A 16,274-nucleotide genomic window follows, 5' to 3' on the forward strand; every position below is an offset into this window, starting at 1 on the left:
AAATCTGAATACAAATTTAAGGATTATAAGATTTAAAGACAATGAAAAAAAGTGATAATGATAATAAAGGAATGTGAGAGAAATGAAAAAAGTAATGAAAGTAGTGGGAAAATAAGATTTACTTAATCTTTTTTGTTGGACACTTAGGGAGTTTTCAACTTTTTGCTACAAATAGTATTAGGATGAACAGATCTCATTGTTTTTTATTGGGTATATGCCCAGAAGGGAACTTCCTGAGTTAAAAAAAAATGTATGCTTTTAAGGATTCTGAAACTTATGACCAACTGCCTCCCAAAATGGTTTTTCCAACTGACATTTGCACTAGTTGGGTAAAACAGTACTTGTTTCCATGTCAACTCAATCAATGCTGTTTCTAAATGTTTTTGTTTAACCTGCCTTTAAAAACTTTGTATCTTAAAAAAAAAAAAAAGTTTGGATCTTAACATCGCTTGATGATTATATCATGAATTGGCATCCCTTTAGTGATAGTATATCTGTACTGATTTTAAAGGTTCAGAAATCCAGGATATTTATTACTAAATTTATTTACATTATAATATCTTGAACATTATCAGCAGTTTTCACAATGAGTTCGGGAAGAAGACAGGCCGAATATAAGTGAGACCTCCGCAGATGAATAAGGAAAAGAGAAAGGCTCAAGGGCACTGACATAATGTCCCTCTGCTTCACTACTTTCCAGAGCTGGCCGTACTCTAAATGCCTCAAGTAATTCTCCACTCATTAAAAATGTCAATATAACACAATGTCTTTGGGTGATGGCAGCTATTTTAAAATGTATTAAAATTTACAAGAGATAATTCCTTTAAAGAGATTAGGAAGACTTATCTTACAAAATTCTCTTTTATTGTTTGGATGTGTTCAGAATGTTGCCTCTGAACACCTCCCCTTTATAACTGCTGGCTTCCTGCCCTGTAAGCACAAATGGCCAATGGATAAGGAGGCTCTTTAGAGGACTATAGCCATTTCTTTTCAGGGAGCAAACATCACAACAGGACCAAGTTCCCTGGTTTGTACACTGGATTAGACAGAATGAAGAGATGGTATGGCTGCAGTCTCGTCATTAACTTTTCACTATGGAAATGGATCTAGGAAGGCTACTCATCTTGCTAATATTTACTGAGCATTTATTATATACCAGGAATTGGACTACACACCACGGAAACAACATGGAACAGAAAGGGACACACTCTCTTCCTTTACAGAGCTTCTGTTCTAATGATCCTGATTCTCCCATGGACTGCCACCTGCCCTTAGTCCTTCTCTCTCCCCAGTTAAGTGCTGTCAGCAGAGGCCTTCTGAATCCCCTCAATTATATTAAAAACACCGTGCCTATTATAGACTAGAACTACATCTCAGTCTTGATGTTATCTATTAGCTGGGCCCAAATTTCTTTTTAACTGGTAGATATCCTTTAACACCTATAATATGGAGATTTGAACAGTCTCTGGTTTCACAATAAATGGTGTGTCTTTCTGAACTTTTGCCAAGTCTTAAAGGGAGGAAAGTTCTGTAAATTTTTATTTGCTCTGCATCTTAAGCAATGTTGACACAAAGGAAAACTGCAAGTCTCCAGAACCAGTTATATGGTCAATTTCAAACAGGAGGAACAATTTGACCCTTCCTGGACTTAAAACATGACTTAAATTGTCTCTGCAGGAGACTCTAAACTGTATACTAACTTTTCAAAAACATTTGTGCCTTCTTTGCACTTCAAAATGCTTTATGTGAATGCATGCTCATAGATGATAACACAATAGAGCTCAGACTGCTAATTCACAAACCTGGATTAAAATCCTCCCTGCCAATTTCTAAATATTGCGACATTAGGCAAACTCACTTTCCTTATGTTCAAAATAAGTCTTATTTTTCAGGAATTTGTGTGGATTATATAAACAAAGTATTATCTTACTTCATAAACAAAGTGTCTGTCTACCACACTAAGCATCTAGCAACTGGTGGCCATTAACATTGCCAATAAATGATCCTAAGTTGATTAGTTATAGGAAAAGTAGAAGTTATGGGGAAGAACAGGAATTGGGAAGTCAGCACTTGCTCTAAACTTGGAAAAAGTACATATAATCATGGACACATATTTCTTCTACCCCAATCAAACATTCCTATCACCCTGATGCTTCTGTTAATGTACTTTTTTTAGCCAGAAGTGTCCAAACCAGCACATTTATCTCTGAATTCTCCCTGCACTTTGAAAGTTCCAGCTAAAAAAAGAGTCACGGTGCTCCACCACATACTCCACAATGAAAACTGAATTCTCTCCTATGAATTTCCAGAACACTCCCTGTGAACCTCACATAGATGGATACCTCTTACGACTTTTCATAATCAGCTTGGTTTTGCCCTTAAAAATAAAGCTCTGGTACAAAATGCCTTCCAAACTTTCATTTTTCCTGTATTCCTTCCCTCCATTTCTCACTCTGACACAGAACTGACAGAACAATTCACAGACATAATCATGAAAAAGAGAGAGGAGGAAAAAAAAAAAAGAACTGGTTGATTCCTAGTATTTATCAGTGTGAAAATCCAATAATGTATAAATCAGTTGAGATGGAAACATTTATTTAGGCAGAAGCTGTGTCAAATTTGCTCTAAAAATGTGCTGTATTAATTCACTAAGCTAGCAGAGACTGATTCTTTTTAAAAAAAGCACTAATTATAAATCTCATTTTTTCTAACTTGGCTATAATTACCTCAAAGAAAGTCCAATGGCAATCATTTTTTATCTCCCATAGTCCTTTGCATAGACTCTCATAAACATTTATTAAAAGTATTCAAAACACTATGTCACTTTATCACTTCCCTGATAAAACTGTAATGGTCTGTGTACACCACCCAAAATAGAAATTAAGTTCTCCCTACAATTTACCTTCCTCTTCATCATCTTCTGGAGGAGAAGGTATCATTGAACTCTGAGATCCTGACTGTGGCAGTCGAATGGAGGGACTGGCTGTAGTTTTCCTCCTCTCTCTCTCTGATTCACTTTCCAAGCATACAACTTCGTATAAAGTGTCAGTATTGTTCTTTCTCTCCTTTTGCTTTATCTTAAAGAGGAAAACACATTATTTATCAAGTGATAAAAATTTTTTCTAAATTGAGCACTACTTCTGATTTTACATAGGATCTGAGAATAAAAAGGTATTACTTTTAATATTTAAACTAAATGTAACCTTTTCTAAGCAGAAAAACATATGTTTAGGCTTAAAACCCTTAAGAAAATAGGATATTTACTGAATAGGATTCTAATTTTGCAATTTTATTTTCTGTATTTAGACTGTATCATCAAACATCCAACTACCAATATTTAGTAAGTTAACTTAAAAAGTTAACTGTTCGGTAGCTTCCCAGTTATGTTAAAATTTTGCTCAAGGTTTCCTATATAAAACTGTATATTAAAAATGTTTTAGAAATAATCTAAAACATACAGTTTAAAACTAAGAATGTCTTATCTCCATGCCCCTACCACCAAATCCTTTGGCCTAGTGATAACAGAATAGGTAACTTTTCTTCCAACTGAAAGCTACAAGTGGTGGGAGGAGAGGTAAATGACAGAAAAGAGATCAATGGAGTTCACAAAATTTTTGATAACTGAAATTGTTTTGTATTTTGGGTTTATCTTGAGGTAAGCACATAACATTTTAAACTGATCTAAAAAAAATTAAGAGTAGGGAATATAAAATTTTACCAGTACAATATTTACATACATTAATATTCCATATTACAGTCAGTTTAAGGAGGAGGAAAAAAAGAGTGAAATACAGAGCAGGATGAAAAGACAGAACTGTAGGAAAATAAAGAGAGAAAACTAGAACAGAAAGGCAGCAACACCAAAGAGAAAGATACACATGCATGAAGTAAAGATACAGAAGGGGGAGGGCAATAAGAGGTTCATTAGAAATATCAGGCAGAGAGCAGATATTACCATCTTCTTAATGTTTATTTGGATTCTTAAGAAAAACTACCCCAATCCTAGAAGGCTAACATAGTAGCAACAGGTCCTTTCAACAGCATCCTGAAGCACTGTTTAATTAAGTAGTTGGTAAACTTTTCTGTAAAGGGCCAAACAGTAAATATTTTAGTCTATGTGGGCCAGTAGTCTCTGCTGCAACTCCTCAACTCTACCATTACGGTACAAGAGCAGTCATAGACAGTGAGCATGACTATGTTTCAAAACTTTTTTATACAAACCAGTCAGGCCAGATTTGACCCACAGATCAGATGTGCTGACTGTTTTAACATGTACAAAGGATTATTAAATTTTCAAGATGAACAAATGACTTAATTACTTACTATTAATTAAAGGACCCAGACTCTGTGAAATTACATATTAACCTCTAGGTTTGTGACCAATAGCTAAACAAATAATTTCTGTACAACAGAAAAGATAACCCAAAGATTACCTACAGTACATTAAACAGTTTTGTTTCTATCCCAACAATCTTGTTCTAATATTTTTTTCCTAAGAAAAGACTATATAAATTCAAGTTCCTCAAATACTTGGAACCAGTTTTACCATCTTACTGGTTCCCTCATTACTTAATGAATTATATTAAAACTATGACATATGTTCATTCTAAATTTGCAATTATGATTTTTAACTTTCAAATATTCTGCTTAGATTGGTCAAAGGATTTACTTTTGTTTTTGCTTAAATTATTCTCTAAAACATTACTTAATTTCTTTCTAAAATAGTTCAAAGATCAACATAACTTATTACCTTAAAAATTTTTTTCCCCAGAAACTATATAAACGTTAACAACCCCTGCACTTCACCTTGAACTCCCCTTTGAGTAATAGTGACCAGAGCAATCCTGTCCATTGGAAGTCAGATAAATATGGAGTCAAGATGATTTGTTAAATACAAAAAGAAAAATCTACTTTTACAAAAGAGAAACCTAGTAGTACCATCTTAACCAAGTTATCATACATCTCAGGAATAGTTCAGTAACCTGTGGGTCCTGATCTAGCAGTTCAAGAGTTCTAGCACAGAAATCATTTTCTATCTTGAGAGGTACAGTGAAATACTGCATATGGGTGAGTATGCCCACGAATACATACACACAGGCTTCCCAGGCAGCACAGTGGTAAAGAATCTGCCTGCCAATGCAAGAGACTTGGGTTTGCTCCCTGGGTTGGGAAGATTCCCTGGAGTAGGAAATTGCAACCCATTCCACTATTCTTGGTTGGAAAATTACATGGACAGAGGAAACTAGTAGGCCACAGTCCCTGGGGTCACAAAGAGTCAGATGTGATTGAATGCACGCACAGATGCGCATGCACACACACACACAGCAAGTACATGCACAGACAGAAGCTTGGGTTTCCAACATGGATGGTTATACTAATTACTTGTCTATGAACACTGGACACATCAATTAGTCTTTCAGACATTAGCTTCTTCATTTATAAAATAATAAATTTATAAAACATTTTAAGACCCCTACAGTGTATTTCAGATCAGATCAGTTGCTCAATCGTGTCCAACTCTTTACGACCCCACGAATTGCAGCACGCCAGGCCTCCCTGTCCATCACCAACTCTTGGAGTTCACTGAGACTCACATCCATCGAGTCAGTGATGCCATCCAGCCATCTCATCCTCTGTCGTCCCCTTCTCCTCCTGCCCCTAATCCCTCCCAGCATCAGACTCTTTTCCAATTAGTCAACTCTTCGCATGAGGTGGTCAAAGTACTGGAGTTTCAGCTTTAGCATCATTCCTTCCAAAGAAATCCCAGGGCTGATCTCCTTCAGAATGGACTGGTTGGATCTCCTTGCAGTCCAAGGGACTCTCAAGAGTCTTCTCCAACACCACAGTTCAAAAGCATCAATTCTTCGGCGCTCAGCCTTCTTCACAGTCCAACTCTCACATCCATACATGGCCACAGGAAAAACCATAGCCTTGACTAGACGGACCTTTGTTGGCAAAGTAATGTCTCTGCTTTTGAATATGCTATCTAGGTTGGTCATAACTTTCCTTCCAAGGAGTAAGCGTCTTTTAATTTCATGGCTGCAGTCACCATCTGCAGTGATTTTGGAGCCCCCCAAAATAAAGTCTGACACTGTTTCCCCATCTATTTCCCATAAAGTGATGGGGCCGGATGCCATGATCTTCGTTTTCTGAATGTTGAGCTTTAAGCCAACTTTTTCACTCTCCATTTTCACCTTCATCAAGAGGCTTTTTAGTTGCTCTTCACTTTCTGCTATAAGGGTGGTGGCATCTGCACATCTGAGGTTATTGATATTTCTCCCGGCAATCTTGATTCCAGCTTGTGTTTCTTCCAGTCCAGAATTTCTCATGATGTACTTTGCATATAAGTTAAATAAGCAGGGAGACAATATACAGCCTTGACGAACTCCTTTTCCTATTGGGAACCAGTCTGTTGTTCCATGTCCAGTTCTAACTGTTGCTTCCTGACCTGCATACAAATTTCTCAAGAGGCAGATCAGGTGGTCTGGTATTCCCATCTCTCTCAGAATTTTCCAGTTTACTGTGATCCACACAGTCAAAGGCTTTGGCATAGTCAATAAAGTAGAAATAGATGCTTTTCTGGAACTCTCTTGCTCTTTCTATGATCCAGCAGATGTTGGCAATTTGATCTCTGGTTCCTCTGCCTTTTCTAAAACCAGCTTGAACATCAGGAAGTTCATGGTTCATATTCTTCATATTGCTGAAGCCTGGCTTGGACAATTTTGAGCATTACTTTACTAGTGTGTGAGATGAGTGCAATTGTGCAGTAGTTTGAGCATTCTTTTGCATTGCCTTTCTTAGGGATTAGAATGAAAACTGACCTTTTCCAGTCCTGTGGCCACTACTGAGTTTTCCAAATTTGCTGGCATATTGAGTGCAGCACTTTCACAGCATCATCTTTCAGGATTTGAAATAGCTCAACTGGAATTCTATCACCTCCACTAGCTTTGTTCGTAGTGATGCTTTCCAAGGCCCACTTGACTTCACATTCCAGGATGTCTGGCTCTAGGTCAGTGATCACACCATCGTGATTATCTGGGTCGTGAAGATCTTTTTTGTACAGTTCTTCCGTGTATTCTTGCCATCTCTTCTTAATATCTTCTGCTTCTGTTAGGTCCATACCATTTCTGTCCTTTATCAAGCCCATCTTTGCATGAAATGTTCCTTTGGAATCTCTGATTTTCTTGAAGAGATCTCTAGTCTTTCCCATTCTGTTGTTTTCCTCTATTTCTTTGCATTGATCGCTGAAGAAGGCTTTCTTATCTCTTCTTGCTATTCTTTGGAACTCTGCATTCAGACGTTTATATCTTTCAGTGTCTTTAGCAATGCAAATTCTGTAATTCTATAATTTTAAGAATTTAAGAATGATTAGTTGGTCTTTTATTCACCTTATGTTACTGTTGGAAAATCTAGTCTTTGGACCATTTCTTCCTCTTTCTTTCCTCACTAATTTTAAAAGTTTCTTCTCTAATATGATGCCATCTTAATATAGGAATTCCCACAGTTGGGAAGGGTTCCAGGCTAAAAAGGAGCTACTGAGTCACCAGATAATTTTAGGGAAAGGAAAAAGAATAAATTTTTAAACATGCATTTTTAATAACGTTTCTATAACTGTTTTTCCAAGCTGTTTAGTAGCTAAGATGTGTTAGACTCTTTTGCGACCCCATGGACTGTAGCTCTCCGGGCTCCTCTGTCCATGGAATTTTCCAGGCAAGAATACTGGAGTGGGTTGCCATTTCCTTCTCCATGTTTCCCCATACTTATGGCAAAAACCAGAAACTACATATTGAATATTTAAGAAATTTTGTCTGTAGCAGTGTTTCCTTTTCTGTCTAATGAAAACTGCAAAGAGGTTAAAATTTCAAATTATGTTTAATTTGACTTAAATCCCCAAAATTCTCTTATAGAAAGAAAGACAAAATAAGTACATTTCTATGGGAAGAACCTTCATTTCTAACAGTCTTAGAAGGCTTATGGTATAAAACTTGTTCAAATGACATCCCATAAAATCTATTTTACATCTTTGGATCTATAAAATATAAACACTATCCTCACTATGGAATATGGATCACTATGGAAATTGGTCCAGAATGTGGTCCACTGGAGAAGGGAATGGCAAACCACTTAGTATTCTTGCCTTGAGAACCCCATGAACAGTATGAAAAGGCAAAATGATAGGATACTGAAAGAGGAACTCCCCAGGTCAGTAGGTGCCCAATATGCTACTGGATCAGTGAAGAAATAACTCCAGAAAGACTGAAGGGATGGAGCCAAAGCAAAAAGAATACCCAGCTGTGGATGTGACTGGTGATAGAAGCAAGGTCCGATGCTGTAAAGAACAATATTGCATAGGAACCTGGAACGTCAGGTCCATGAATCAAGGCAGATTGGAAGTGGTCAAATAAGAGATGGCCAGGGTGAATGTTGACATTCTAGGAATCAGCGAACTAAAATGGACTGGAATTGCTGAATTTAACTCAGATGACCATTATATCTACTACTGCGGGCAGGAATCCCTCAGAAGAAATGGAGTAGCCATCATGGTCAACAAGAGAGTCCAAAATGCAGTACCTGGATGCGATCTCAAAAACAACACAATGATCTCTGTTCGTTTCCAAGGCAAACCATTCAATATCACAGTAATCCAAGTCTGTGCCCCAACCAGTAATGCCAAAGAAGCTGAAGTTGAACGGTTCTATGAAGACCTACAGACCTTTTAGAACTAACACCCAAAAAAGATGTCCTTTTCATTATAGGGGACTGGAATGCAAAAGTAGGAAGTCAAGAAACACCTGGAGTACCAGGCAAATTTGGCCTTGGAATACGCAATGAAGCAGGGCAAAGACTAATAGAGTTTTGCCAAGAAAATGCACTGGTCATAACAAACACCCTCTTCCAACAACACAAGAGAAGACTCTATACATGGACATCACCAGATGGTCAACACCAAAATCAGATTGATTATATTCTTTGCAGCCAAAGATGGAGAAGCTGTATAAAGTCAACAAAAACAAGACCAGGAGCTGACTGTGGCTCAGACCATGAACTCCTTATTGCCAAATTCTGACTGAAATTGAAGAAAGTACGGAAAACCACTAGACCATTCAGGTATGACCTAAATCAAATCCCTTATGATTATATAGTGGAAGTGAGAAATAGATTTAAGGGCCTAGATCTGATAGATAGAGTGCCTGATGAACTATGGAATGAGGTTCGTGACATTGTACAGGAGACAGGGATCAAGACCATCCCCATGGAAAAGAAATGCAAAAAAAGCAAAATGGCTGTCTGAGGAGGCCTTACAAATAGCTGTGAAAAGGAGAGAAGTGAAAACCAAAGGAGAAAAGGAAAGATATAAACATCTGAATGCAGAGTTCTAAAGAATAGCAAGAAGAGATAAGAAAGCCTTCTTCAGCGATCTATGCAAAGAAAGAGAGGAAAACAACAGAATGGGAAAGACTAGAGATCTCTTCAAGAAAATCAGAGATTCCAAAGGAACATTTCATGCAAAGATGGGCTTGATAAAGGACAGAAATGGTATGGACCTAACAGAAGCAGAAGATATTAAGAAGAGATGGCAAGAATACACAGAAGAACTGTACAAAAAAGATCTTCACGACCCAGATAATCACGATGGTGTGATCACTGACCTAGAGCCAGACATCCTGGAATGTGAAGTCAAGTGGGCCTTGGAAAGCATCACTACGAACAAAGCTAGTGGAGGTGATAGAATTCCAGTTGAGCTATTTCAAATCCTGAAAGATGATGCTGTGAAAGTGCTGCACTCAATATGCCAGCAAATTTGGAAAACTCAGCAGTGGCCACAGGACTGGAAAAGGGCAGTTTTCATTCCAATCCCTAAGAAAGGCAATGCCAAAGAATGCTCAAACTGCCGCACAATTGCACTCAGCTCACACACTAGTAAAGTAATGCTCAAAATTCTCCAAGCCAGGCTTCAGCAATATATGAACCGTGAACTTCCTGATGTTCAAGCTGGTTTTAGAAAAGGCAGAGGAACCAGAGATCAAATTGCCAACATCCGCTGGATCATGGAAAGAGCAAGAGAGTTCCAGAAAAGCATCTATTTCTGCTTTATTGACTATGCCAAAGCCTTTGACTGTGTGGATCACAATAAACTATGGAAAATTCTGAAAGAGATGGGAATACCAGACCACCTGATCTGCCTCTTGAGAAATTTGTATGCAGGTCAGGAAGCAACAGTTAGAACTGGACATGGAACAACAGACTGGTTCCCAATAGGAAAAGGAGTTCGTCAAGGCTGTATATTGTCTCCCTGCTTATTTAACTTATATGCAGAGTACATAATGAGAAACGCTGGACTGGAAGAAATCAAGATTGCCGGGAGAAATATCAATAACCTCAGATATGCAGATGACACCACCCTTATAGCAGAAAGTGAAGAGCAACTAAAAAGCCTCTTGATGAAGGTGAAAGTGGAGAGTGAAAAAGTTGGCTTAAAGCTCAACACTCAGAAAACAAAGATCATGGTATCCAGTCCCATCACTTCATGGGAAATAGATGGGGAAACAGTGGAAACAGTGTCAGACTTTATTTTGGGGGGCTCCAAAATCACTGCAGATGGTGACTGCAGCCATGAAATTAAAAGACGCTTACTCCTTGGAAGGAAAGTTATGACCAACCTAGATAGCATATTCAAAAGCAGAGACATTACTTTGCCAACAAAGGTTCGCCTAGTCAAGGCTATGGTTTTTCCTGTGGTCATGTATGGATGTGAGAGTTGGACTGTGAAGAAGGCTGAGCACCAAAGAATTGATGCTTTTGAACTGTGGTGTGGGAGAAGACTCTTGAGAGTCCCTTGGACTGCAAGGAGATCCAACCAGTCCATTCTGAAGGAGATCAGCCCTGGGATTTCTTTGGAAGGAATGATGCTGAAGCTGAAACTCCAGTACTTTGGCCACCTCATGCGAAGAGTTGACTCACTGGAAAAGACTCTGATGCTGGGAGGGATTGAGGGCAAGAGGAGAAGGGGATGACAGAGGATGAGATGGCTGGATGGCATCATTGACTCGATGCACGTGAGTCTCAGTGAACTCCAGGAGTTGGTGATAGACAGGGAGGCCTGGCGTGCTGTGATTCATGGGGTCGCAAAGAGTCGGACACGACTGAGCGACTGATCTGATCTGATGGAAATTACGAAACAGAAAATGTAGCTAGTCCAATGATTGCCGCAAGAGGGCCTCAGTTAGTGGCAGCTGCTATGAATTTTTGAAGCAAAGAATGTAAAAGCGGAAATTAACAAACTTAGATTATGTTAGAATGAATGAGAATTAAGAGTGTCCTAAGTGCGCTAAGACAGGAAAAAAACTGTTCAAATTCTTCATACTCTCTCTCTTCTGCCTTCAACTGACTACCCCTCACACCTACCCTCAAGACATCCAAATAAGGAGAAAAATGAGAGATTATTTTTAGGAATTCCCTGCTGTCCTCCCATCTTCCACATATAAACTTCAACTTTTCGCAAAGAAAATATTGACAACTCAGCCTATGTTTAGCTTGTAACTTTAGCAATGAGTCTAGAATAGTCTATCAGCCTAAGTCTTAGGCATACATTATATTTTTGGCTAGCATTTGTTAGCCTCATTAGATACATTATTCTAGATCAAACCACAGAAAAAATATTCCTGTAAACTTATGCAATCTTTGAATCAAAAGTTGTATAATATACGTCCTCAAGGTAAAGCAAGATCAGGGTAATCTTATTTATATTCACTAAGATAAAAGAAACAGAATCCTGTTTAAGAATTTTTTATATACAAATTTATACTAAAAAATATACAATTAAATTGCTGGCAAATGCTTACTCTAGAAACTACTAAGAATCATTTCTACCCACTCTTTAAACTTGTAAAATAATGCTTGCAAATTGGTTTTCTTTCTGAAGCATTCTTTCCCTGAAGCTAACCACTAAATAATCAAAAATGCTGTTCTGATTGCATGACTTAAGTGTTTTTTTCTGTCCCAGTGATATCCCTCCCAATAGCTAAAATGAATGAAGAACATGTATGTGCCAGGAACTCTTCCAAGTACGTTATATAGTTTCTCATCTACTGTCACAATAATGCTCTCAGGAAGATTCTATCACTGCCATTTCAAAGCTGAGTAAACTGAGGCTCAGAGAGTTGAAGGAGCTTGCTCAAAGTCCTAAAGCTAGTCAATGGTAAGATCCATGTACTGTGACTCAAAAGCCAAGTTCTAGATGATAATCCTATAATCCTTTGCTCCTGTCACAGTGAAGATCTGGGACCCAGGTTTACTTTGTGTCTTAAGATAACGCTGAAAAGAAATTCCTGTTCTGCTTGTTACCTTTTTCTAACTATAACCAAAAGGCCTAACTTGGACACACTGGAACTAAAATACTTACTGCTACAGAAAAGTATATTTGGGTAAATCCACATATAATATTATAATCTTGTATAATGGAATTTCAATGTTACATGAAATAAAATTCATAAATTTTTTGGAGAACTATGTTCAAGATGTTTGGGGTATCAGTGAAGAGATCAGAAATATTGCCTTAGGAGGTTTCTAACACTAAAAACACTTAATAAACCAAAAACAAAGTATACTTTGCAGTATATTAGAAGCTAACACCCTTGTATGTAAAAAAATTAAAAAACACTTTTTTATCAACAGAGAGGGAATTGGCAGTACCAGTCGATAACTGGGCAAACTGCAGTGTTAAATGGGGGTGGTGAGGAGTTGCTAAGAAATCTAACCGAAGACCTGAGGACTTGAAGGAGGTGAATAATAGCCAGTGGAATCCAGGGAGGAGCATCTGAAGTAAAAGGAACAGTTAATAGCAAAGGCCCTAAGAGCATGGTTAGAGCAGAGGAAGCAAGAAGTAAGAGGAGTTAGTTTACAATAGGCAGCAGATCAGATAGGGTCATATAACCCACTACATGGACTCAGGATTTTATGGAGTAAAACAGGATTAGAGAATTTGAGCAGAAAAATGATGCAATTTGACACTAGGCTGCTATATTAAGAATATAATATATCAAAAGGTCACAAAAATAGAAATAGAGATGTGTGAAAAAGACATTCCAATAATCCAAGTAAAAACAATGATTCGGATGAAGTTAACGTAATCTAGGTGGTAAGAAATGGTCAGCTTTTAGGTATGCTTTAAAAATAGACAGAATTTCTTGACAGACAGGATTTGGTGTGTGAAAAAATAAGAGAGTAAAATTCTTGGTCAAAGTAACTACTAGGACAAGATGCCCATAAACTGAGATGGTAAAGACAGGTAAGCAGAGTATTTTAAGGGTGAGGGATGAAATAATGACATCTTTTTTGGACATGGTAAATTTGAGATATTCTGAAGGCTAAGTCAAAGAGTGGTATTTAAGGAGGAGGAAGTAATTATCTGTATTAAATGCTCCTGACACATTAAGTAAGATGAAAACTCAGACTGACCACTGGATTCAGCAATTCAGGTCACCATGAACTTGATTACTTTCGAGGAGTTCTGACAAACGAAAAGCAAAGAAAGGAGCAGTAAGTTGCGGAGCAACTGGGGTCCCAAAAAAAAGGCTAAAAGAAGGGAACAGAAATTTTATCTGCTGCTCACCACAGGAATGACAGAGTATAGAGTTTGACCGAATTAACTTTTTTTTTTTTTAAAGTTCAATACTCAGAAGACCATAACATAATCTCTATAGTTTAAGCATTTAAAGTGTCTAATATATAATCCCAAAATACTAGAAAAAGAAACATGAAAATATGTCTCTCCAGACTCAGATTTAGCAGCCCAAGATTTTTAAAGTAATTAAAGTTATGCTCAAGAATATATAAGAAGATCTGCTTAAAATAAAGATCAAGGAGGTAATCACATAAAAAACCAGAAACCATTAAACCATAGGGACATTCCCGGAAAAAAAAAACAAGATCCGAAATTAAAAAAAAACTCATTGAATAAGGTTACCAACAAATTGGAAATGATAAAACAAAGTGTCAAGTGAACTTTAAGTTAGGTCAACAGAAAGTATCCTATCTAACAACAACAACAAACAAAAATATTTGGAAAAATAAAAGAATCTCAGAGGTCTGTGGGATAACAAAAGGTAGAAAATACATATGATTGGAATCCCTTAAGGAGAGAGAAGAGAGATGTGCCAGAGAAAAAATTTGGAAGAAATAATGGGTCAGATTTTCCAAAAAAAAATGGTAAAAGAAAAGAAAATAAATAAATAAATTTAAAAATTCACGAAGCCCAGCAAACCTGAAGACAAACAGAAAGAAAAACCACACCTAGGCACATCATAGTTAAAGGTCTAAAAACCCAAGATACAAAATAATATCAAAAGCAGCCAGAGAAAATGACCCATTACAAGTATAAATGCATGCTGACTTCTCTTCAAAAACAGTGAGAATCACAAGACTGTGAGATGACATCTATAAGTGCTGAAAGTAAAAAACTGAACCCTATATCCAGAGAAAATATCCTACTGGAATAAAACTGAAATAAAGACTTTTAGATAAAGAAATCTGACAGTTCACTAAAGAAATTCCTTTAGAAGAAGCTGCTCAGGTTTAAGGCAAATGAGACCAGAAAGAAACCTGGCTCTTCAGGAAGAAATGAAAAGCAGAAAACAAAAAACAGGTGGGTAAAAATGAAAGACAACTTTCCTCTTTAATATATTTAAAATACACATGATCATTTAAAGATCTAACTAATAGCTTGTATTAATGATAAATCAGCCTCAGAAGTGACTTCTCTCATTTCCCCCTCTATATTGATAGGAAGGTATAGTACCTGTTTTAGTTTCAAAAAGAAATTTTCAGTAGTACTACGTTTGCTGAAGGGCCAGAATAATCTTTCATTAGGTGAGCAAACTCGGACTTTTGTCTCTAGAAGAAAGCGAACAGGCTCTTGTACTTCTGTTATTACCAAATCAACAGCTGTGGTCATAAACAGCACTTTATCTAGGGAGAGAGAAGGGAGAAGCAAATTTAAGTGGAAATATATTTGCTCACATAATTAAATTACAAGTTTTAAATGACATTCAGAAAAAGTATGAACAGCTTGAAAAAAGTTTATGCATAGCATATCTGAAAAACTGCACAGGAAATTAGTCACAGTGGTACCCTTTAGGGTGGGACACTAGAACTGTGGCAGACTTTTACTTTTCCTTATATATCCTTTGAATTTGAAATGATATATAAATATATTATCGCTCCACAAAAAAGTCATACTTAGAAGCCTGTAAATAAATAAGCATGTAAATAGAAAAGGAAGCAGGAAAAGAAAAATTGAGGAAAGGAGAGGGAGGAAAAAATACTTTGTTTACAGGTTAAAGTTAATAATAAATTCAAAGAACTATTCAAATTCCTTGGTTTCATCAGAATTAGATACACACTAAATATTTCTCAAATAAGTAGAACTAAGATTTGGGTATCCTCTTGGGACTAAAATTTCTGTTCATGATGTCACCAATCTGCACCACCTTTAGGAGTTTCTTCATTTACAACTTGAAAATGTGGGGATTTTGGATTCCAGCTCCCAGTAATAACATAGGACTTTCCATCTGAACTTTTGCCCATAGATTCCTAAAGAAAAGAATAACAACAACATTAATGCCAAAAAAATAACAGCTAATCCTCATTCTGTTGCCTTAAAAAAAAGTTGTAAAAATATAAGACTATAAAATACGATCACTGGGACGACCCAGAGGGATGGTATGGGGAGGGAGGAGGGAGGAGGGTCCAGGATGGGGAACACATGAGAAATAAAGGAATAAAAAATTAAAAAAAAAAAAAAAAACGATCACACACATATATATATATATATACACACACACACGAAAAGTCAAGAGTATATATAGATTACAGCTAAAAATGTGCCAATTATTTATGCAACTGCTCCTGAAGTTATATATAAAGTGAATGCTTACAAATCATATCAAACTGTACAGACATCAGGAAAATTTACTACTTACACCTATGTTGAATTCTTCTGTCAAGTGAACAATTACTACATAAATTTTAGTTATTAAAATAAAGATTTTCATTTAATAGCAATCGTATATACACTGCATACTTTTCTAAAGCTCATAACAGTCTGCAAACAACTCTCTGACAAAATGTCTTTGACTCCAACATCAACCCTACACTATTGCAGTCAAGAAACTGAGACTAAGTAGGTATAAGGTCAGACTGGTAAAAAGCAAGGAGGAAATACCCTTATCTTTGCTTATTGCTTCATAAATGTGTTTTAACATTAGATTTGGTGT

The 16,274-nt window shown here is 36.9% G+C and overlaps 1 protein-coding gene across 6 annotated transcripts in view; it reads right to left on the reverse strand.

The window, feature by feature from the left end:
• The window catches only part of RABGAP1 (RAB GTPase activating protein 1), a 169,233-nt gene that overhangs the window by 95,031 nt on the left and 57,928 nt on the right, over positions 1-16,274 (reverse strand). For all 6 annotated transcript variants that reach the window (XM_070379024.1, XM_070379027.1, XM_070379025.1 and 3 more), the window contains 3 exons: positions 15,489-15,591; positions 14,798-14,967; positions 2,903-3,077 (listed from right to left, as the gene is read on the reverse strand). In XM_070379024.1, the coding sequence (XP_070235125.1) occupies positions 2,903-3,077; positions 14,798-14,967; positions 15,489-15,591 (448 nt within the window). The remainder of the gene's footprint in view (positions 1-2,902; positions 3,078-14,797; positions 14,968-15,488; positions 15,592-16,274) is intronic.

Source organism: Bos mutus, chromosome 11 (assembly GCF_027580195.1).
Source record: "Bos mutus isolate GX-2022 chromosome 11, NWIPB_WYAK_1.1, whole genome shotgun sequence".
In the NCBI taxonomy this organism is placed as follows: Eukaryota; Metazoa; Chordata; class Mammalia; order Artiodactyla; family Bovidae; genus Bos; species Bos mutus.